The following is a 22390-nucleotide window of genomic DNA, read 5'->3' as shown; positions in this document are numbered from 1 at the left end:
TGTAAGGCAAGAAAACAAAGTCAAATGAGCGGAAAAAAAAGGACAAAAATAACAACCGACAGAGAAGTAGATGACTAACCTTAAGGTCAAATCCATCCAGACGCACATCTCTGTGCTCTCCGGCTTCATTATTCACAATAGAAGTCACAGCAGCAAACTGCTGAAGGTGATGCGATAGGTCCAACATAAAATAATTCAGCCACAGCACCGACTGGGCAGCAATGTATAACAGAAGACCATGTAGCTGTATGTACAGAGCAGGAGGAGGCACTGCAGAGAAAGAATAAATGAACAACAAGAACAGAGGGCATCCTTTATGCTAAACAAATAAAAAAGCAAAAAGTATAGTCATGAATAAATAATTACTAAAGCACCTGAAAGGCTATCTCCGGGAAAACGATAATACTCAGTATATTGAAGGTGCACAGCAGAGCAAGCACCAGGCATACGACCACATGAAATAAGTGGTGGTTTTTGTGGGCTCTGTCCCGAGGAAGATACCTTTAAAGGGTGAATGAAGAAAGCAGTTATAAACCAGTACAGGATAACAAACTAGTTCTTGTGGTTTTACAATTCCACCTTCCTACCTGATGAATGTCCATATCATCTACTCTGATCAGTACAGAACGGAAGTAAAGAGAGGAGGATGATCCTGTATTGCCTAGGGAAAAATAACCACAATTAATTATAGTGCTAAGGAAGACACAATGAATAGAAAAACGATGTGGGGAAATTAAAACACATGTAGCTTGCTCATATGTGGAAGATCTAAATTCCTTGACCATATATAGCAATAGATATCCAAGATAATTTAGGCAGAGACTAATGGAAATAGTGGCCATGCAAACAGGAATCCAGTAATGTGCAGAGATCTAGAATCATTATGCCAATCTTTGTTAATCCAATAGTTCTAAATAAAATACTATATGAAAGTGTAAGAAGACAAATAAGCTGACCTTGTGCACAGGTAATTAGTGAAAGATGGAAGTGGTAAGATTAGTAAACTACAGCAAGGTTTGAAGAGATAATTTTCAAATGTTAATGGTATTTCAACCCAAATAATGTCTCTTTTGGTCTGCTATACAATCAAAAGCATTTTTTTGTATTTACATGACAAGTGCAAAAAAATAAAAAAATCTTGTTAGTTATTATCTTTCTTTACTCTTTGCTTGTGGTGCTGACAGGATAGTTAGGTAAACATTAGGAGAAAAAAAAATGCCTAAAATAAAAAAAAATTACCGTATATACTCGAGTATTAGCCGACCCGAATATAAGCCGAGGCACATAATTTTACCACAAAAAAATGGGAAAACGTATTGACTCGAGTATAAGCCTAGGGTGTCCATCTGCATGCCTCACTCTGCCCATGCCTAGACTGACGTTTAACATGGGAGTCTATGGAAGGGGTGCCCGGTTTGAAAAATCGGGGGTTTCCCAGCCATAGGTCCCCCAGACAACAAAATTTGCACACTTAGTCCTCGTACACACGATCAGTCCATCAGTCCTTCGGACCGTTCTCATCGGTTAACCGATGAAGCTGACTGATGGCCCGTCACGCCTACACACCATCGGTTAATTAACCGATCGTGTCAGAACGCGGTGACGTAAAACACAACGACGTGCTAAAAAAAAAATGAAGTTCAATGCTTCCAAGCATGCGTCGACTTGATTCTGAGCATGCGCAGGTTTTTAACTGATGCTTTTGCATACTAACGATCGGTTTTGACCTATCGGTTAGGCGTCCCTCGATTCAATTTTTAAGCAAAGTCCTATTTTTTTGACCGAAGGTTAACTAACCGATGGCACCCACACACGATCGGTTTGAACCGATGAAAACGGTCCATCAGACCATTCTCATCGGATGGACCAATCGTGTGTACGCGGCCTTATAGGAGGAGAAATTAGGCTACGTGTGTGCCAAGTTCCGGGTCCAGCGGACCTATGACGGGCCGGTACCGGGTCCCCAAAGTCACTGGAGAAATGACCATTAAACATGGGAGTCTATGGAAAGGGTGCCCGGCTTTGAAAAATCGGTGCTCCCCGGCCATAGGTCCCCCGGACAACAAACTTTGCACACTTGTAGAGGAAGAGTGGGGCTACATGTGTGCCAAGGGGACCTACGGCCGGTCAGTAACGGGTCCCCAAAGTCTGGGAGATCAGGCGCAAAAAGGTGACTCGAGTATAAGCCGAGGGGGGCATTTTCAGCACACAAAAAAACTTGTTGAAAATCTCAGCTTATACCCCAGTATATACAGTAACTAAATGCAGACACCACATCTAAGGACTGGTAAGCTCCAATATATTATATTTTTGTCCATGAATTTGGATAAACTTTAAAAATTACCATGTTTTGGAGATGACATTTTTCCTAGCACACTGTCATTACAGTCCTCTTTTGCTTGCCTCTCTTGGGCAAGTTCCTGTCTCCACTGCTCACAGGTACCCATTGCTGTGGAAAATCGATTCCAATGTGCACAGCTATGACCTGCAAAAAGAAAAAAAAAATATTGGAAACTTTAATCTTAATATAATGAAAGAAAAAAAGGTTTGGCACTCAAGCTAAAAACTCAAACTTAAAACATCAAATCCAGTGTAAGACCACACTTCCACATAAAACATGTAAAAAATATATAGCATGTAGAAAAACTCCCACACAACCAGTGTTGAGCGAGGCTTGGCTTGTGTGAATGAAGAGGCAGCGAAGTACATCCACCATGATATTAAAATAGGTGATGGTCCTGTGTACTGTCTTATTAATGCAGGAACAGACCGATCAGCAAGAGATCAGGACAGGCTGATTTAACAAGATCAGTTGGAAAGCATAACACATGGACTTTTCGGAGATCCTGTGCTGTATTAACTACTACCCCACCGCGCCATAGCGAAAATACTGCTACAGCGCGGTGGAGTTATTCCGGGACGACGTCCCTGGGACGTCCTCCCAGAATCCTTCACTCGCGCGCCCCCTGGGGCACGCTCCCGGAATCATCCGTGAGTGCCGGATCTGGAAGACCCGGCGCATCACAGATCGCGGTAAATCGCCGGTTCCTCCCTCTCCTCTCTGTACCGATCGGTACAGTGTGAGAGGAGAGGGGGGAGAGTGGCAGCAGCAGCAGCTGCTGTGGGATGGATCTGTGACACATGCAGTCACAGATCCATCCCTCCCTCCCTGTGCAATACTCTGCAATTAACCCCTCATACTCTGCAATACCCCCATACCCCCCATACTCTGCAATTAACCCCTCATACTCTGCAATACCCCCATACCCCCCATACTCTGCAATTAACCCCTCATACTCTGCAATACCCCCATACCCCCCATACTCTGCAATTAACCCCCCCATACTCTGCAATTAACCCCCCCATACTCTGCAATTAACCCCCCCATACTCTGCAATTAACCCCCCAATACTCTGCAATTAACCCCCCAATACTCTGCAATTAACCCCCCAATACTCCGCAATTAACCCCCCAATACTCCGCAATTAACCCCCCAATACTCCGCAATACCACCCAATACTCCGCAATACCACCCAATATGACAGAAACGAGATTTTTTTTTTTTTTTTTACAGAATTTTCAGTGTTTTTTCTTTTATAGCGCAAAAAATAAAAATCGCAGAGGTGATCAAATACCACCAAAAGAAAGCTCTATTTGTGGGGAAAAAAGGACAAAAATTTCAGATGGGCACAATGTTGTATGACTGAGTAATTGTCATTCAAATTGTGAGAGCACCGAAAGCTGAAAATTGGTCTGGTGAGGAAGGGGGTTTAAGTGCCCAGTGGTCAAGAGGTTAAAACATTCCCTCTTTCACAACTGCTCCATTTTAAGGTGCTGATTAAATATTATCTGGGAGAGAATTGAGGAAAATCTACTGGAGGGAAGAACCAGTTATTTACTGTACAAGATTAGATGAAGGCTCACCCCAGGTCTACATTAAAGTGCTACATGACCTCCTTAACGAAGGGGTCACATTAATTGTGGTAATGTGCATTGGTGTGTCACACATTGTGAAGCACAGGAGTGGCTAATTAAGAAGTAAAAGGTAGAGGACTGTTACGACCCTGATTCTGAGAACACTCTGTCTCAAGTTTAGACTCCAGCTGTAGAGGCCTATCAGAATTAACCACCAGCTCACTCTCACTGAACTATAAGAGTATGGGGTCTATATCATCATATCCTCTGATTGGAGCAAAACATGTAATAATAGTTTAATACTTGTTAAACTATATAGTAACCTTTGTCTAGAGCAATGACAAGGATAAGTCTTTAGTAAGTGCTTTTTGAATATATAGGTACTGAACTTGGGTCATGTAGGAAATTAGCACTCCTGATATAATATATAGAAGCAAAACCTCAATATATTTAGAGCAAGTATCTCAATAGTTAATATGTATTTCTGAAAGAGAGAGAAGGAGGTAGTCCAGACTATGGGCAACAACACTAACTATATGGCAAAATAGTCTTTAAACACAAGCAGTTAAAGAGGTAGTGTGGACCAGGTCAGTTTGCATAGTAGTAGATGGTAATCCCAATGTGCAATAATATGCTCTATATAATTATGCAGTTTAAGAAGTAGTGTGAACCAGGTCTGTTTGCACAGGAGTAGATGGTAATCCCTTTATGCAGTAATATGCTATATATCCTTATGCAGTTTAAGAAGTAGTGTGAACCAGGTCTGTTTGCACAGGAGTAGATGGTAATCCCTTTATGCAGTAATATGCTATATATCCTTATGCAGTTTAAGAAGTAGTGTGGACCAGGTCTGTTTGCACAGGAGTAGATGGTAATCCCAATATGCAGTAATATACTCTATATACTTGCGGTTAGGAGGTAGTCCAGACTGGGAAAATAAGCACAGGTGTAACGCTGGTGGTCCTTCTATCTAGTATAGCAACTAAGATCTGGATCCAAGTATCCCAAAAGTGAAGTTCAAGGTTGGTGTGAGTTGGTGGAGGGTCTCCAGGTGGCGACAGGGTCCAACAGGAATATTCCAACAACCTGTCGCCAGTGCTGGAGGTTTAAATAGCCCGGTCTCCCATGCACGCCGAGCGCCGCACACTGGAACGCACTTCCGCGTTCCAGCGTGGAGCGCAGACGTCCGCGTACCGGAAGTGACGCGGATGTCTTTGTGAATGGAGCGCAGCTGTCATATTAGGTAAAGCTGCGCTCCTAGTACATAAATTAACGCTAATAGCGTTACATACTCCCCTCCTCAAGGGGGCCCATCCGGGGCGCCTAATAGGAGATGGTTTATCAGGATATTTGTGATGGAACTGCTTAATAAGTCTAGGGGCATGAATATCTGATGAGCATTCCCAGGAATCATCTGTGGGAGAATAGCCTTTCCAACGAATCAAGTATTGAATGGAAGAACCTCTCCTCCTAGAATCCAAAATTTTCTCTACTTGATATTCAGTCTCACCAAAAACTTGAACTGGTGGAGGAGGTTGTGGATCTCTGTTTGGAAAAGGGTTTGGTTTGAAAGGTTTAATTAATGAAACATGGAAGGATGGATGAATCTTCCAATCGGAGGGTAGAATTAATCTGACAGCATTATTGTTAATGATGTGGGAAATTGGAAAAGGTCCCGTGTACTGACGGCCAAGTTTCTTAGAAGGAATCTTGAGTCGTAAATTCCTAGTAGATAACCATACCAAATCTCCAATCTTATAAGATGGGGGTTTTGTTCTATGAGAATCGTAGTACTTCTTTTGTCTAATCTGCGCATCTTCAAGATTAGAACGGAGAGTATCTAGAGTATCCTTTATGGTTGATAAAAGATTCTGAACAGCAGGGACATTAGTTGAAGGAAAAGTAGACGGTAAATTATTAGGATGAAAACCATAATTTGCGTAAAAAGGTGAAAACTGGGAGGATGAACTGGAGGCGTTGTTGTAAGCAAATTCTGCATGTGGAAGTAAATGAAACCAGTCGTCTTGGAGGTGGGTGCAGTAACAGCGCAGATATTGTTCCAGTGTTTGATTTACCCGTTCTGTTTGCCCATTAGTTTGGGGGTGATAGGCGGTAGACATGCGATGATCTATTTGTAGCGTTTGACAGAGAGCTTTCCAGAATCTGGAAATGAATTGTGAGCCTCTATCTGAAATGATCTGAGATGGTAAGCCATGAAGTTTAAGAATATTGGATATGAAAGCCTTTGCCGTCTCTTGAGAGGTTGGTAACCTCTTCAAAGGTACAAAATGGGCCATCTTTGTTAAAACATCAACTGTGACCATGATGGTGTTTGTTCCATTTGACCTTGGGAGGTCAACTATGAAATCCATAGAAATAACGTCCCAAGGTCTATTTGGTACTGGGATAGAAGTTAATAGACCATAGGGAGGTTTTCTAGAATGTTTGTTGGTGGCACAGGTCTGACAAGAATTAACATAGTCCTGAACTGTCTTTGTGAGATTTGGCCACCAGTAATTTCTCTTGACTAGATGAAGGGTCTTAGTAATGCCAGGATGTCCTGCAAGTGGAGCATCATGAAGTTGTTTTAGTAACATAAGTTGCAATTTTGGTGGAACATATATCTTGTTGTTAAAAGTTAATAGTCCGTTAGACTCTTGTTGTAAACCCATAGGTAAATGAGATCTCTCTTTAGTGAGGGTTTGAATAAGCAACTTATTGAAGGTCATAGTAGTACCCAGAATCCTATTGGATGGAATAATTGAAAATGGTGGAAGCTCCAATGTTTGTTCTTCATGCATACGAGACAAAGAGTCTGCTTTAGTATTTTGAGTGCCAGGAAGGTAGGAAATAACAAAATTGAATCTATCGAAAAATAGACTCCATCTGACTTGACGGGCAGAGAGAGTTTTGCAAGATTTTAAGTGTTGTAAATTTCGATGATCAGTGAGGATGGTGATAGTATGTGTTGAACCCTCCAGCAAATGTCTCCAGTTAGAGAGAGCATCTCTTATTGCTAGTAATTCTTTCTCGCCAATAGGATAATTTTTTTCCGCTGAGGAGAGTGTCCTGGAAAAAAAGGCAACTGGATGTAGTGGTTCCGATAATGTAGGTTGTTGGGAGAGTACAGCGCCAAGAGCAAAATGCGAAGCATCTACTTCTAATGTAAAATGGTATGATGGATTTGGCAATTGAAGAATAGGAGCAGAAGTGTAACTATTCTTGAGTGTGTCAAAAGATTTCTGTGCTTCATCATTCCAAACAAAAGGTATCTTTGAACTGGTTAAGCTGGTTAATGGTCTCACAATAGCTGAAAAGTTCTTTATGAACTTTCTGTAGTAATTTGAAAAACCGAGAAATCTCTGAAGAGCTTTCCTAGTTTGTGGTGAAGGCCAGGACAGAATACAATCTACCTTAGATCGATCCATCTGAACTCCACTAGGAGTAATTTGGTAACCCAAGAAGGAAATAGTAGTTTGATTGAATACACACTTTTCAAGTTTTGCATACAAAGAGTGTGTCCTAAGCCTAGCCAGAACCCAGCGCACATGTTTGTGATGTTCATCCTGATTCTCAGAATAAATTAAGATGTCGTCCAAATAAATTACAACGCAAATATCAAGTAGATCATGAAAAATATCATTAATGAACCACTGAAAAGTTGCTGGAGCGTTACACAAACCAAAAGGCATTACACAATACTCAAAAAGGCCATATCGGGTTTTGAAGGCAGTTTTCCATTCGTCACCCGAACGGATTCTGATCAGATTATATGCACCTCTGAGGTCCAGTTTTGTATAGATCTTGGCGTTCTGTAGACGCTCAATGAGTTCCGGAATGAGTGGTAATGGGTATCTATTTTTTACAGTGATATTATTGAGGGAACGATAATCAATGATTGGTCGGAGTGAACCATCTTTATTTTTTACAAAAAAGAGAGCTGCACTTGCTGAAGAGGTGGAGTTCCTAATAAACCCCTTTTTTAGATTCTCATCGAGGTACTCTTTTAAATGTACAAGCTCTGGTTGAGAGAGGGGGTAGATTCGAGCAGTAGGAATAGGACTGTCGGGAATAAGGTCTATGGGACAGTCGTAAATTCTATGTGGAGGAAGTTTATCTGCATTAGTCTTACTGAATACATCAAGGAAATCATGTAAATATTCAGGTAGGTCATGTGGAATGGCGTCAGAGAAAGAGATGATGCATGGGGAATAACAGAACTGTTTACAATAATCAGACTGTAAAGAAATTGATTTGGTGGACCATAAGAAAATAGGCTGATGAAGAAGTAACCATGGGAGGCCTAGAACAATGGGAAAGACAGGTGAGGAAATAATATCAAATTTGAGGGTCTCAGAATGACCAGTGGCACATGTAACCTTTAGGGGAGATGTCTGAGATATAACAGGACCATGAGTTGAACTGGACCCATCAATAAAAGTGAGTGACACTGGATTTTGCTTAAACACACAGGGAATTTTATTTGATTCTACAATACTTGAATCTATAAAGTTGCCGCAGGCTCCGCTGTCGACCATTGCTTCAATGGAAATCTCTTCTTGATCCCACTGTAGAGTAAGAAGGATAAAGATATATCGATTGGACGTGGAAAGGGATGAGTCTAATTTATTAATGTGGGAAAATTTACCTTCAGAGTTTTTCTTAAGTAGAGGACAGGTAGACACAATGTGGTCTGGAGCTGAACAATAAAGACATAGATTATTGGCTCTACGGCGTTGCTTTTCTGCTGGAGTCAAAGGTCCTCTTATAGTTCCAAGTTCCATTGGAGACTCTTTTGAAGGCGATCTGAATCTCCTGAAGGAAGTGACTGGGTATGTATTTGCACGTTCTGCCTTTCTCTCACGCAGACGGCGATCGATAGTCACTGATAGGTGCATGAGGTCTTCTAGAGTATCAGGGAGCACGACGCGAGCAAGCTCATCCTTCATAGCCTCTGATAAACCCAAACGAAATTGATTTCTAAGAGCAATCTCTGACCATTGGGTCTCCCTGCTCCAGCATTTAAATTCTGAAATAAAGTCCTCCACAGGCCTCTTACCCTGTTTGAGGGTTCTGATTGAATTTTCAGCTGTTAGCTGTTTGTTAGGATCTTCATATAAGAGAGACATCTCATTAATGAAAGTATCAAAAGCTCCCAAAAGATCTCCATGTTCTTCTATGTATGTATCAGCCCACACTCTGGGTTCACCTCTGAGATAGGTAACTAAAGTGAGGATCTTTATTCTATCAGAGTAATAAGTGCGCGGACGTAATTCGTACATCAAACGACATGAACTAATAAATTGTTTATAATTCTTCCTTTCACCAGAAAAAAGTTCTGGTGGGCAGACCTTAGCTTCAGGTCTGTCTCTAGCTTGTGCATGATTGAGATTGCGTAAGGTATCATTCTGAACACGCAATTCATTCATGTTAGCAGTCAGGTTATCCACTCTTTGGGAGAGTGTAACTAAATGATTTGCAAGTTCAGCTGGATCCATCTTGAATGTTTCCCTTTTTTTTTTTTTTTTTTTTTTTTTTTTAAAGAGGTTGGAATATTATGTTACGACCCTGATTCTGAGAACACTCTGTCTCAAGTTTAGACTCCAGCTGTAGAGGCCTATCAGAATTAACCACCAGCTCACTCTCACTGAACTATAAGAGTATGGGGTCTATATCATCATATCCTCTGATTGGAGCAAAACATGTAATAATAGTTTAATACTTGTTAAACTATATAGTAACCTTTGTCTAGAGCAATGACAAGGATAAGTCTTTAGTAAGTGCTTTTTGAATATATAGGTACTGAACTTGGGTCATGTAGGAAATTAGCACTCCTGATATAATATATAGAAGCAAAACCTCAATATATTTAGAGCAAGTATCTCAATAGTTAATATGTATTTCTGAAAGAGAGAGAAGGAGGTAGTCCAGACTATGGGCAACAACACTAACTATATGGCAAAATAGTCTTTAAACACAAGCAGTTAAAGAGGTAGTGTGGACCAGGTCAGTTTGCATAGTAGTAGATGGTAATCCCAATGTGCAATAATATGCTCTATATAATTATGCAGTTTAAGAAGTAGTGTGAACCAGGTCTGTTTGCACAGGAGTAGATGGTAATCCCTTTATGCAGTAATATGCTATATATCCTTATGCAGTTTAAGAAGTAGTGTGAACCAGGTCTGTTTGCACAGGAGTAGATGGTAATCCCTTTATGCAGTAATATGCTATATATCCTTATGCAGTTTAAGAAGTAGTGTGGACCAGGTCTGTTTGCACAGGAGTAGATGGTAATCCCAATATGCAGTAATATACTCTATATACTTGCGGTTAGGAGGTAGTCCAGACTGGGAAAATAAGCACAGGTGTAACGCTGGTGGTCCTTCTATCTAGTATAGCAACTAAGATCTGGATCCAAGTATCCCAAAAGTGAAGTTCAAGGTTGGTGTGAGTTGGTGGAGGGTCTCCAGGTGGCGACAGGGTCCAACAGGAATATTCCAACAACCTGTCGCCAGTGCTGGAGGTTTAAATAGCCCGGTCTCCCATGCACGCCGAGCGCCGCACACTGGAACGCACTTCCGCGTTCCAGCGTGGAGCGCAGACGTCCGCGTACCGGAAGTGACGCGGATGTCTTTGTGAATGGAGCGCAGCTGTCATATTAGGTAAAGCTGCGCTCCTAGTACATAAATTAACGCTAATAGCGTTACAAGGACACAGAGCACCTTTTCACACTGGTGTTGTGGGACATTTTTTACATGCTATAGTTTTTTTTACTAAGTATGGTCTTACACTGGATTTGATGGCTTAAGTTTGAGATTTAATTGGGAGTGTCAAACTTTTTTTTTTATTCAAATTTACAGTTTAATAGCTAGATTCAGAAAGAACGCCTTAACTTTGCGGCGGCGTAGTGGGTCGTGTTTACACTACGCCGCCGTAAGTTAGCGAGGCAAGTACATGATTCACAAAGTACTTGCCTGCTAAATTACGGCGGCGTAGCCTAATTCGGGCCGGCGTAAGCGCGCCTAATGCAAATTCGGCTGAGGGGGCGTGTTTTATGTTAATGGAGGGTGACCTGACTTGATTGACGTATTTTATGAACGGCGCATGCGCCGTCCGTGTACATATCCCAGTGTGCATTGCAGCAAAGTACGCCGCACGGTCCTATTGGTTTCGACGTGGACGCAAATTATGTCCAGCCCTATTCACGGACGACTTATGCAAACGACGTAAAATTTTCAAATTTCAACGCGGGAACGACGGCCATACTTAACATTACTATTCCACCTATTTGATGGACTAACTTTAGGCCTTAAAAATGCGTTACGTAAACGGCGTATCTTTACTGCGTCGGGCAAGCGTACGTTCGTGAATCGGCGTAACTACTCATTTACATATTCTAGCCCGACCGCAATGGAAGCGCCACCTAGCGGTCAGCCTAAAAATTACACTTTAGGATACGACGGTGTAAGACACTTACGCCGCTCGTATCTGAGCCTAATTTAAGCGTATCTGCTTTCCAGAATACGCTTAAATTTGCGTTGGCGCAGATTCTGACTTAGGCCGGCGTAACTACTGATAGGCCGGCCTAAATCTTTCTGAATCTACCTATAAGTGAGGATACACTTAGGCCCCGTACACACGATAGAATCCATCCGCTGAAAAATCCCAGCAAATGGGTTTCAGCGGATAGATCCTATGGTGTGTACACTCCAGCGGATCTGTTTCCGCGGATATTTCTCCCCTGGGATGGATTCCAGCAGATCGAATATTTGCTGACATGCCAAACAAATCCATCTGCTGGAATCCATCCCAACGGATGGATCCGCTGGTCTGTATAGACTCACCGGATCCATCCGTCCGAAGGGATCCCCCGCATGCGTCGTAATGATTCGACGCATGCGTGGAATTCCTTATATGACAGCGTCGCGCACGTCGCCGCGTCATAATCGCGGCGACGGCACGACACGTCATCGCCAGAGGATTTCGGCGTGGATTTCAATGCGATGGTGAGTACACTCCATCGCATTAAAATCTGCTGAAATCCTCGAGAGGATTTATCCGCGGAAACGGTCCGCTGGACCGTATCCGCGGATAAATCCTCCCGTGTGTATGGGGCCTTAGGGGCAGCTACATTAAATGTTTATGCTACACTTTGCACATACTAAAAGGGTCATAGCACTTGGTGTATAAAAAGGCGCCTACTATTTTGATTTGAAATTTAATCTTATGGAAAAGCAATTAGGAAAAACTGCTGGATGCCTTCCAAAGTACCTCCAGGCTAGGACTACAGGTGCATCTCAAAAAATGTTAATGTCATCAAAAAGTTATTTAATTTCAGTAATTCAATTAAAAAAATTAAACTCATATAGATTCATTACACCCAGAGTAATATATTTCAAGCATTTATTTATATTCATTTTGGATGATTATGGCTTGCAGCTACCGAAAACCAAACATTCAGTATCTAAGAAAATTTGAATATTACATAAGACCAAAATAAAATAAATAAATGGATTTTTAATACAGAAATGTTGGCTTACTGAAAAGTATGTCCATGTACAGTATAGTATGCACACAATACTTGGTCAGGGCTCCTTTTGCATGAATTATTGCATCAATGCGCCGCCGCATGGAGGCGATCAGCCTGTGGCACTACTGAGGTGTTATGGAAGCCCAGGTTGTTTTGATAGCGGCCTTCAGCTCGTCTGCATTGTTGGGTCTGGTGTCTCATCTTTCTCTTGACAATACCCCACAGATTCTCTATGGGGTTTAGGTCAGGCGAGTTTGCTGACCAATCAAGCACAGTAATACCATGATCATAAAACCAGGTATTTGTACTTTTGGCAGTGTGGGCAGGTGCCAAGTCCTGCTGGAAAATGAAATCAGCATCTCCATAAAGCTGGTCAGCAGAGGGAAGCATGAAATGCTCTAGAATTTCCTGGTAGAGGACTACACTGACTTTGTATTATATAAAACACAGTGGACCGACACCAGCAGATGACATGGCTCCCCAAAGCATCACTGACTGTGGAAACTTCACAATGGAACTTGGATTCTGTGCCTCTCCACTCTTCCTCCAGACTCTGGGACCTTGATTTTCAAATGAAAAGCAACATTTACTTTCATCTGAAACAATGACTTTGGACCACTGAGCAACAGTCCAGTCCTTTTTCTCCTTAGCCCAGGTAAGTTGCTTCTGACGTTGTCGCTGGTTCAGGAGTGGCTTGACACAAGGAATGCAACAGTTGTAGACCATGGGGATTATTTACGAAAAGGCAAATCCACTTTGCACTACAAGTGCACTTGAAAGCACACTTGGAAGTGCAGTCGCTGGAAATCTGAGGGGTAGATGTGAAATGAGGGGAAGCTCTGCTGATTTTATCCTCCAATCATGTGCAAGCTAAAATGCTGTTTTTTATTTTACTTGCATGTCCCCCTTTGATCTACAGCGACTGCACTTCCAAGTGCGTTTGCAGTGCAAAGTGGATTTGCCTTTCGTAAATAACCCCCCATGTCTTGGATACATCTGTGTGTGGTGGCTCTTGAAGCACTGATAACATCCATAGACCACTCCTTGTGAATCTCCCCCAAATTATTGATTGGCCTTTGCTAAACAATCCCATCAAGGCTGCAGTTATCCCTGTTGCTTGTGCACCTTTTTTTACCAAACGTTTTCCTTCCACTCAACCTTCCATTAATATGGTTGGATACAGCACTCTGTGAACAGCCAGCTTCTTTAGCAATGACCTTTTGTGACTTACCCTCCTTATGAAGGGTGTCAATGACCGTCTTCTGGACAACTGTCAAGTCAGCAGTTTCCCCCGTGAGTCTTACCTACTGAACCAGAGACCATTTAAAGGCTCAGGTAACCTTTAAAAGGTGTTTTGAGTTAATTAGCTGGTTGGAGTGCGACATCATGAGTCTACAGTATTGAACTTTTTCACAATATTCAAATTTTCTGATACACTGAATTTTTAACTTGCTGTAAGCCATAATCATCACATTTAAAATAAACAAATGCCTGAAATATATCACTCTGTGTGTAATGAATCTACATATTATAGGAGTTTAACTTTTTTTAAATGAATTACTGAAATAAAATAAACTTTTTGATGATATTCCATTTTTTTTTAGATGCACCTACATTTACATATCAAGTTTACAGCTTAACTTCATATCACAGAGCATCATTGGGTAATTTTTTATATACCTCACAATATAGGATGCTAGCATTGCACCCCTTGGTGGGTACCATTATGTCCAAGTATTACAGATCTCTGAACATTTAATAAAAATGTGTGACCACATAGTTTAAGAAATGTAACATATTTTATGTATAACTACCATAACTATAAGTTATTGTAGGTTTATATGAATTAGTAGAAACCCCTGTGTCATAATTCTCCTAAGGGGTGCAATTAACACTGGCTGAGATACTTTACTGATCTAATCTATACAGAGATTGTACATAAAAAGACAGAACTAGAGGTAGACCGATATATCGGCCGATATTTTGCGTTTTTTAATTAATCGTCATCGGCTGATTGTGCTGGAAATAAAAGCCGATTTAAAACTTCAACGCAACTTGCAAATAGCTTCTCTAATAGAAGTCAATGCAAGTTGCCTGAGGTTTCCCGTAGGAGAGTTCTCAGTTTAACCATTTAAAGACTTGGGCCCGGATTCACAAAGCACTTGCGCCGACGTATCTCGAGATACGCGCGTAAGTGCAAATATGCGCCGTCGTATCTGTGCGCAGTGCCCACAAACTAAGATATGCCAGAAAATAGGCTTCATCCGACCGACGTAACTTGCCTACGCCGGCGTAGAGTGGGCGCATATTTACGCTGGGCGCATTTGCCGCTCCCTTTGATTTTCTAGGCACAAATGCAAATGAGGGAGATACACCGATTCACGAACGTACTTGCGCCCGGCGCATAATATACGCTGTTTGCGTAAGTCGTACGTCCGGCGTAAAGTTATTCCCCATATATGGGGCGCAACCCATGCAAAGGTATGGACCAGGGAACACAAGCCGTCGTATTTTACGTTGTTTACATTGGACGTGAATATGGCTGAGCGTAGGTTACGTTCACGCCGTAGGCAGTGATCCGTCGTATCTTAGGCAGTTGTTCCGACGTGATTCTGAGCATGCGCACTGGGATGGGTCCACGGGACGGCGCATGCGCCGTTCATTATACGTATCAGACCATCATTTGCATGGGGTCACGCCTCATTTGCATGGCTCACGCCCACTTCCGCTTACGCCTAGGAAACCTAGCGCAGATTTGGCAGCACTGGCTTTGTGAATCCAGTGCTTGCCTCTCTGCGCCGATGTATGTGAATCCGGGCCTTAATCTTTTTTGACACTTGTTGTTTACAAGTAAAAATCCTGTATTTTCTGCTAGAAAATCACGTAGAACCCCCAAACATTAAATTATTTTATTTATTTTTTTAGCAGAAACCCTAGGAAATAAAATAGCGATTGTTGCAATATTTTATGCCACACGGTATTTGCGCAGTGGTCTTTCAAACGAAAAATAAAAAATACACTTTAATGAATTAAAAAAATTAAGTAAGCAGTAAAGTTAGCCCATATTTTATTTTCGTCCAAAATTTTTGATCACCTGTTTTTGTGTATTTAATATATATATATATATATATATATATATATATATATATATATATAATCTAAATTATACATACAAGTGCTCTGATTGGAGACATTTTCTGTATCACTTAAAGCAGACTTCCACCCAAAAATGCAACTTCTGCTTTTCGGAATCCTCCCCCCCCCTCCGGTGTCACATTTGGAACCTTTCAGGGGGGAGGAGGGAGCAGATATCTTTGTAATCCAGGTATTTGCTCCCTACTCCGGGCATAGATCACAGCTGTGACTGTGGTGACCTACGCCAGAGGACTCACCACCCAGGAACCGTAATAGATGGTTTAGCTAGCAGAGCTGCTGCCTGCAGAGTGTGTGTCGATCTGTGCTCTCCAAAGCTGGGATCGAAGGCGGTTTGTGGGGCTGCGATTTTTGTCAGTCTTTCAGACTGCTCAGTCGCAGCGTGCATCTGTTCATCTGACGTTTTTAAAATGGTCTGATCCATGTTACAATGGCCGCTGATCTGACACTAGAGGCCAACAGGGCAGAAACCCATGGTGCAGCAGAGTAATGCAGCAGTCAGTACACCTCAGCAGAAATCGCCAGAAAAATGCAGCTTACAAGAAGATGGCCGCCAGTGAGAAAAGAAATACAGCATGGACACCAACCTGGGCGTCGACAGCATGGAGCAAGATACACAGGAAAGCAAAATCTCTTATGTGGCTTTATACATTGTGCAATAAATACAGCATGGACACACAGAAAAACAGAATCTCTTATGCAGCTTTCTACATTGTGTAAGTAGAAATACAGCATGGACACACCAAACATGGCCGCCGACAGCATGGAGCAAGACACACAGAAAAACAGAATCTCTTATGCAGCTTTCTACATTGTGCAAGTAGAAATACAGCATGGACACACCAAACATGGCCGCCAACAGCATGGAGCAAGACACACAGAAAAACAGAATCTCTTATGCAGCTTTCTACATTGTGCAAGTAGAAATACAGCATGGACACACCAAACATGGCCGCCGACAGCATGGAGCAAGACACACAGAAAAACAGAATCTCTTATGCAGCTTTCTACATTGTGCAAGTAGAAATACAGCATGGACACACCAAACATGGCCGCCGACAGCATGGAGCAAGACACACAGAAAAACAGAATCTCTTATGCAGCTTTCTACATTGTGCAAGTAGAAATACAGCATGGATACACCAAACATGGCCGCCGACAGCATGGAGCAGTGATTTAGTGACTTATGGTTCCCTAAGTGAAGCTCCCCAGAGGAACCCCTGCCCAGCAGCTAGCTCAGAGAGCCTAGGAGGAGGAGGAGGGGGGGGGGGGGGAGAAGGGGGGTAAGGCCCCTTGCTCACCTCTCCAAAGATGCCCAGCTCTGTCTTCTTGCTAAAGCAAGGTAGTAGCTACTTACCCTTTCTGTGGGTTTATGCTGGAAGCATCCTGGACAGTGCATCTTCCGCACGGTAACGGAGATGACTGTCGGCCAGGCTACTTCGCCTCGGCCCTGTAGACGGGTCCTTATGCAAGCCCTGGAGCATATAGCTCACCGGCCACCCGGGCATGTCGTGGACGACTCAGCGCGCAGCTATAGTCGGAACACACTCGATGGCCGAAACTGGGAAGAATACAAGGATCTGGGATCCAGCCTGTCGCCCAGTCGGCAGTTGATCGAAGCACATCTACCGCATGGTAACGGAGGTGGCTGTCGGCCAGGCTATTGCGACTCGGCCCTGTAGACTGGTCCGATGCAAGCCCTGGAGCGTATAGCTCACCGGCCACCCGTAGAGCGACGGGCATGTCATGGACGACCCAGCGCGCAACTATGGTTGGCACACGCTCGATGGCCGAAACTGGGAAGAATACAAAGATCTGGGATCCAGCCTGTCGCCCAGTCGGCAGTTGATTGAAAATCGCAGGAAAATTTTTAATAAAAATTCCAAAAAATTAATCCAAAACTTAAAAAGTCTCCAAGCCATGGGCCTGAAGAGAGCCATGTCTTCTCCTTAGACTAGGCAGAAAAAACTGAATTGCTTGGTGCAGGCTGAGGGGATATAGTCAGTGGAACCACACCCTGGGCGGGGCGGTTCTGCTTTGAAGTTAACACTTCTGCCTAGTCACTACTAAAGATAGATAGGCTATTCCCACTTTGTCAAGATAAGGCTGTGTCCATCCATGAACGAAAGAGAAATAAAACACTCCACAGGTTTTGAAAGCAATTTATCAAGCAGCCCTTTTCAGACTTCCTCTTCGTCTCCGGCTCTTCTTCCTCCTCCGCTGATGTCTTCTCCCCTCTCCAGCTCTTCTCCACTTCTTCTCCCTCTGTCTGCTGTCTTCTGCCCCTTTGCTCGCTCTTTTGCTCACTCTTGCCCGGTCTTCTCCCTCTGTTCTTCCGATGTTGACTCAATGCTCTCTTCCGCTCTAATGCCCGGTACGCCACAACTTATATTGGCATGGGGCGGGTCACCGGAGGCCCGTCCCTTAGGATGTCACTGCCCAGCATGCCCTGGGCGGTGACATAAGGGGCGAGGCCTCCGGATGACGTCACACATGACGCCGCCCCATACCAATATAAAAGTAGTGGCGCACCGGGCATTAGAGCTGAAGAGAGCGTTTTAAATTACTTTAAAAACCTGTGTGTTTTATTTTTGACACTTTTTTCAGGTGAATGAGTAGGGGTACAATGTACCCCATACTCATTCACATAGGGTGGGGGCCGGGATCTGGGGGCCCCCTTATTAAAGGGGGCTTCCAGATTCCGATAAGCCCCCCGCCCACAGACCCCGACAACCAAAGGCCAGGGATGCCGGTAAGAGACCCCTGTCCTCTTCAACATGGTGACAAGGTGCTTTGGGGTGGGCTGTACCAGGCCCCCCATGTTGAGGGCATGCGGCCTGGTACGGTTCAGGAGGGGGGCGCTTGCTATTCCCCAACCCCTTTCCTGACCTGCCGGGCAGTGTGCTCGGATAAGGGTCTGGTAAAAATTTTGGGGGAACCCCCACGCCGCTTTTTCGGTGTAGGGGTTCCACTTAAAATCCATACCAGACCGAAGGGCCTGGTATGCTCTTGGAGGGGGAACCCATGATGTTTTTCTTTTTAAAATGTAGTGTGGAGTTCCTCTTCGATCATCAGAGCACAAGTCGCATGCCAAAGTCGGATTAGGCAAGACGGCGATCCAACTTTGATCTGACTTTAGTGATATTCAATGGGCTGAAGTAGGAGCAAAGTCAGACCAAAGTAGTGCAGAGGGCATTTTCGACATTGTAGGACCAGTTAAGACGGCTCCCATAGGGAAACATTGTTTTTTTACACATCATGCAACATGAGCTCCCAATGTCGGAGCACTTGTCGTACCAGTGTGAACCCGGCCTTAAAGTGTGTGTTTAGATAAAAAAAATAAAAACATTTTTTAAAAAAAACTTTCTTTGTTGATATTTGAGGACAGTAGGGAATGATTAAAAACCCTGTTTTCTGCTGTCTCTGTCCCACTTGGGAGATTTACTTCAGGGGATGAAGCAGCAAATTTAGAGGAAATATCCCCAAAGTAAAAGAATTTACAATCTTAAAGCGGGGGTTCACCCTATCGGCGGGAAAAAATTTTTTTTTTTTCTTTTACCTTAAAATCAGGCATTGTAGCGCGAGCTACAGTATGCCTGTCCCGTTTTTTTTAGCCCCATACTCACCTTGTAGTCGTCCATCGAAGATACCGGGGAATGGGCGTGCCTATGGAGACGGAGGATGATTGACGGCCGGCTCTGGCGCGTCACGCTTCTCCGGAAATAGCCGAAATAGGCTTGGTCTTCACGACGCGTGCGCATAGCCTGTGCGCAGGCGCCGTGAAGAGCCGAGACCTACTCCGGCTGTCTTCGGAGAGAGTGACGTGCCAGGGCCGGCCGTCAATCATCCTCCCTCTCCATAGGCACGCCCATTCCCCGCGGGAGCCGAAATCTACGATGGACGACTACAAGGTGAGTACGGGGTTAAAAAAATCGGGACAGGCATACTGTAGCTCGCGCTACAATGCCTGTCTCGATGGTAAAATGTGTCGGGGGGGGGTGAACTACCGCTTTAAGCTCACCACACGTTACAATCTGACTGTACAATTCATGTCAGAGCTACCAACAAAATATGTAGGAGCATGCCTTGTTGTATACAAATTGATTGGATAGTTTAGGTTGGTGAGTGAGTGAGAAACTTATATAGCGCAAACAAATGCGAACTTAATCGCCTCAAGGCGCTGGCATCCAGAGTTGTACAGGTCTTTCAGAAGAGGTGGGTCTTCAGTTTTTTCCTAAAAACCTGATGGTTTTCTTCCAAGCGGATGGTCGTGGGTAGAGCATTCCAGAGCCATGGTCCTTGGACCGAGAATCTACGTTCTCCCTTAGATTTGTAGCGAGATTTGGGGATTTGGAGAAGTTTTTGGTTGGTTGATCGGAGCACGCGCTGGGTGACGTAGGTCCTCATATTAGATAGTTTTGGTAGATCTAAAGATGATTGTACAGAGATTGCATGGTCAGATTGCAATGTGTGTGGTGACTCTTTGTTGCCACCAGAACCATAGTCACTAGAGCAAGAGATAAGAATGATTCTTCTGATGGGGAAAACTCTACTTAATTTCCCCTAACTTTGTTTGGGTAACCAGGTCAAATAGAAGGGTGAATCCCCCCTAGCTATGTCATAGAAGGCAATAAAAACTTAACAGGGTTTAACCTTTTCACACTTTATCTAAAACTAAATAAAAAACAAAGTTTTGGTTAGAGATGCACCTTAAATTTTATGTTTAGTGGCTTAACATTCATCCTATTTTTAGAAGTTACTCATTAATACTGTATAACACTGTGACATGGTCACAGTGCCCAGTTTGACCTTGTGCAAGTTTACTTTCCTGTACACCACTGGTTTCTACTTATTTGTCTTTTCTCAGTCAATATTGTTGTTACTGGGTTGCATTGTATAGCACAACGTGAAATAATTTGAAACTGAGAATAAAGTTCATACAAATTATTCCTTTAAAAGTCCCTCTCCAGTATCAAATGTCCCCACCTATCCGCCTCTAACCAATTGCTATATTAAAAAACAAAAACAAAAAAACACAACCACCCTATCTAAAAGCCCTTTACAGTTGTGCTCATGAGGTGTGCGTTTCATCTGGCAACAAACTAATACAGCATTTCATAACAAGAACATCATTCCAAGAGTCAGACATGGTGTTGGTAGCGTGATGGCCTAGGGCTGCTTTGCAACTTTATTGATAGAACCATGAATTCTGAGCTCTACCAGAAAATCCTGAAAGAGAATGTCCGGCCTTCAGTTTGTGACCTCAAGCTCAAGTACACTTGGGTTATGCAGTAGGACAATGATCCGAAACACAACAGCAAGTCTCCCTCCAAATGGTTCAAACAAAGCAAAATTTAGGTTTTAGAGTGGCCTAGTCAAAGCCCAGACTTAAATCCAATTGAGATGCTGTATCAGGACCTTACACAGGCCGTTCATGCTGGAAAACCCTCCATTGTGGCAGAATTAAAACAATTTTGCAAAGAAGAGTGGGCCAAAATTGCTCTTTGCGCCATAAGAGAAAAAGACTGAAAATTCTGTAAAAAATAATAATTTTTCTTTGTTTCTGTTATAAAATTTGGCAAATTTAGTATTTTTTCTTCATTCTTTTGCATAAAATGTGAAAGATGAAGTTACGCCGAGTAAATAGATACCCAACATGTCACCCTTCAAAATTGCACACGCTTGTGGAATGGCGCCAAACTTTGCTACTTAAAAATCCCCATAGACGACGTTGCAGGGTATTGTGGGGTATTGTTGGGTATTGCGGAGTATTGTGGGGTATTGTGGGGTATTGCGGGGTATTGCGGAGTATTGCGGAGTATTGCGTGTATTGCGGGGTATTGCGGAGTATTGTGGGGTATTGCGGAGTATTGTGGGGTATTGCGGAGTATTGCGGGGCATTGCGGAGTATTGCGGAGTATTGCGGGGCATTGCAGAGTATTGCGGGGCATTGCAGAGTATTGCGGGGCATTGCAGAGTATTGCGGGGCATTGCAGAGTATTGCGGGGCATTGCAGAGTATTGCGGGGCATTGCAGAGTATTGCGGGGCATTGCAGAGTATTTTGGGGCATTGCAGAGTATGGGGGCATTGCAGAGTATGGGGGCATTGCAGAGTATGGGGGCATTGCAGAGTATGGGGGCATTGCAGAGTATGGGGGCATTGCAGAGTATGGGGGCATTGCAGAGTATGGGGGCATTGCAAAATATGGGGGTATTGCAGAGTATGGGGGCATTGCAGAGTATGGGGGCATTGCAGAGTATGGGGGCATTGCAGAGTATGGGGGCATTGCAGAGTATGGGGGCATTGCAGAGTATGGGGGCATTGCAGAGTATTGCACAGGGAGGGATGGATGGCTGGATCTGTGACTGCATGTGTCACAGATTTTCGGCATGAAAAAAATAGACATTTTTAAAAACGTAATTTAACCACTTCCATACCAGGCACTTACGCAGCTTCCCGCCCAAGCCAATTTTCAGCTTTCAGCACTGTCGCACTTTGAATGGCAATTGCGCGGTCATGCTACACTGTACCCAAACAAAATTGGCGTCCTTTTTTCCCCACAAATAGAGCTTTCTTTTGGTGGTATTTGATCACCTCTGCGTTTTTTTTTTTTTGCGCAACAACTAAAAAAAGGCTGAAAATTTGGAAAAAAAAAACGTTTTTATTTTTTTCTGTTAATTTTTTTGTAAATAAGTTTTCTCTTTCAATTACGGGCACTGATATGGCGGCACTAATGGGCACAGATGAGATGGCACTGATGGACATCGATGAGGTAGTACTGACGGGCACAG

At 43.3% G+C, this 22390-nt stretch overlaps 1 protein-coding gene across 1 annotated transcript in view; it reads right to left on the bottom strand.

Annotated features, from left to right (window-relative positions):
• The window catches only part of UHRF1BP1 (UHRF1 binding protein 1), a 116885-nt gene that overhangs the window by 31635 nt on the left and 62860 nt on the right, over positions 1–22390 (bottom strand). The window contains exons 10-13 of the mRNA XM_040337780.1: positions 2345–2485; positions 588–661; positions 375–501; positions 80–270 (exon numbers count right to left, since the gene is read on the bottom strand). Coding sequence (XP_040193714.1) covers positions 80–270; positions 375–501; positions 588–661; positions 2345–2485 — 533 coding nt within the window. The remainder of the gene's footprint in view (positions 1–79; positions 271–374; positions 502–587; positions 662–2344; positions 2486–22390) is intronic.

The sequence above is a fragment of the Rana temporaria genome, chromosome 2 (assembly GCF_905171775.1).
Source record: "Rana temporaria chromosome 2, aRanTem1.1, whole genome shotgun sequence".
Lineage (NCBI taxonomy): Eukaryota > Metazoa > Chordata > Amphibia > Anura > Ranidae > Rana > Rana temporaria.
The sequence above is the reverse complement of the archived record's forward strand: the minus strand, read 5'-3'. Positions and strand labels throughout refer to the sequence as shown.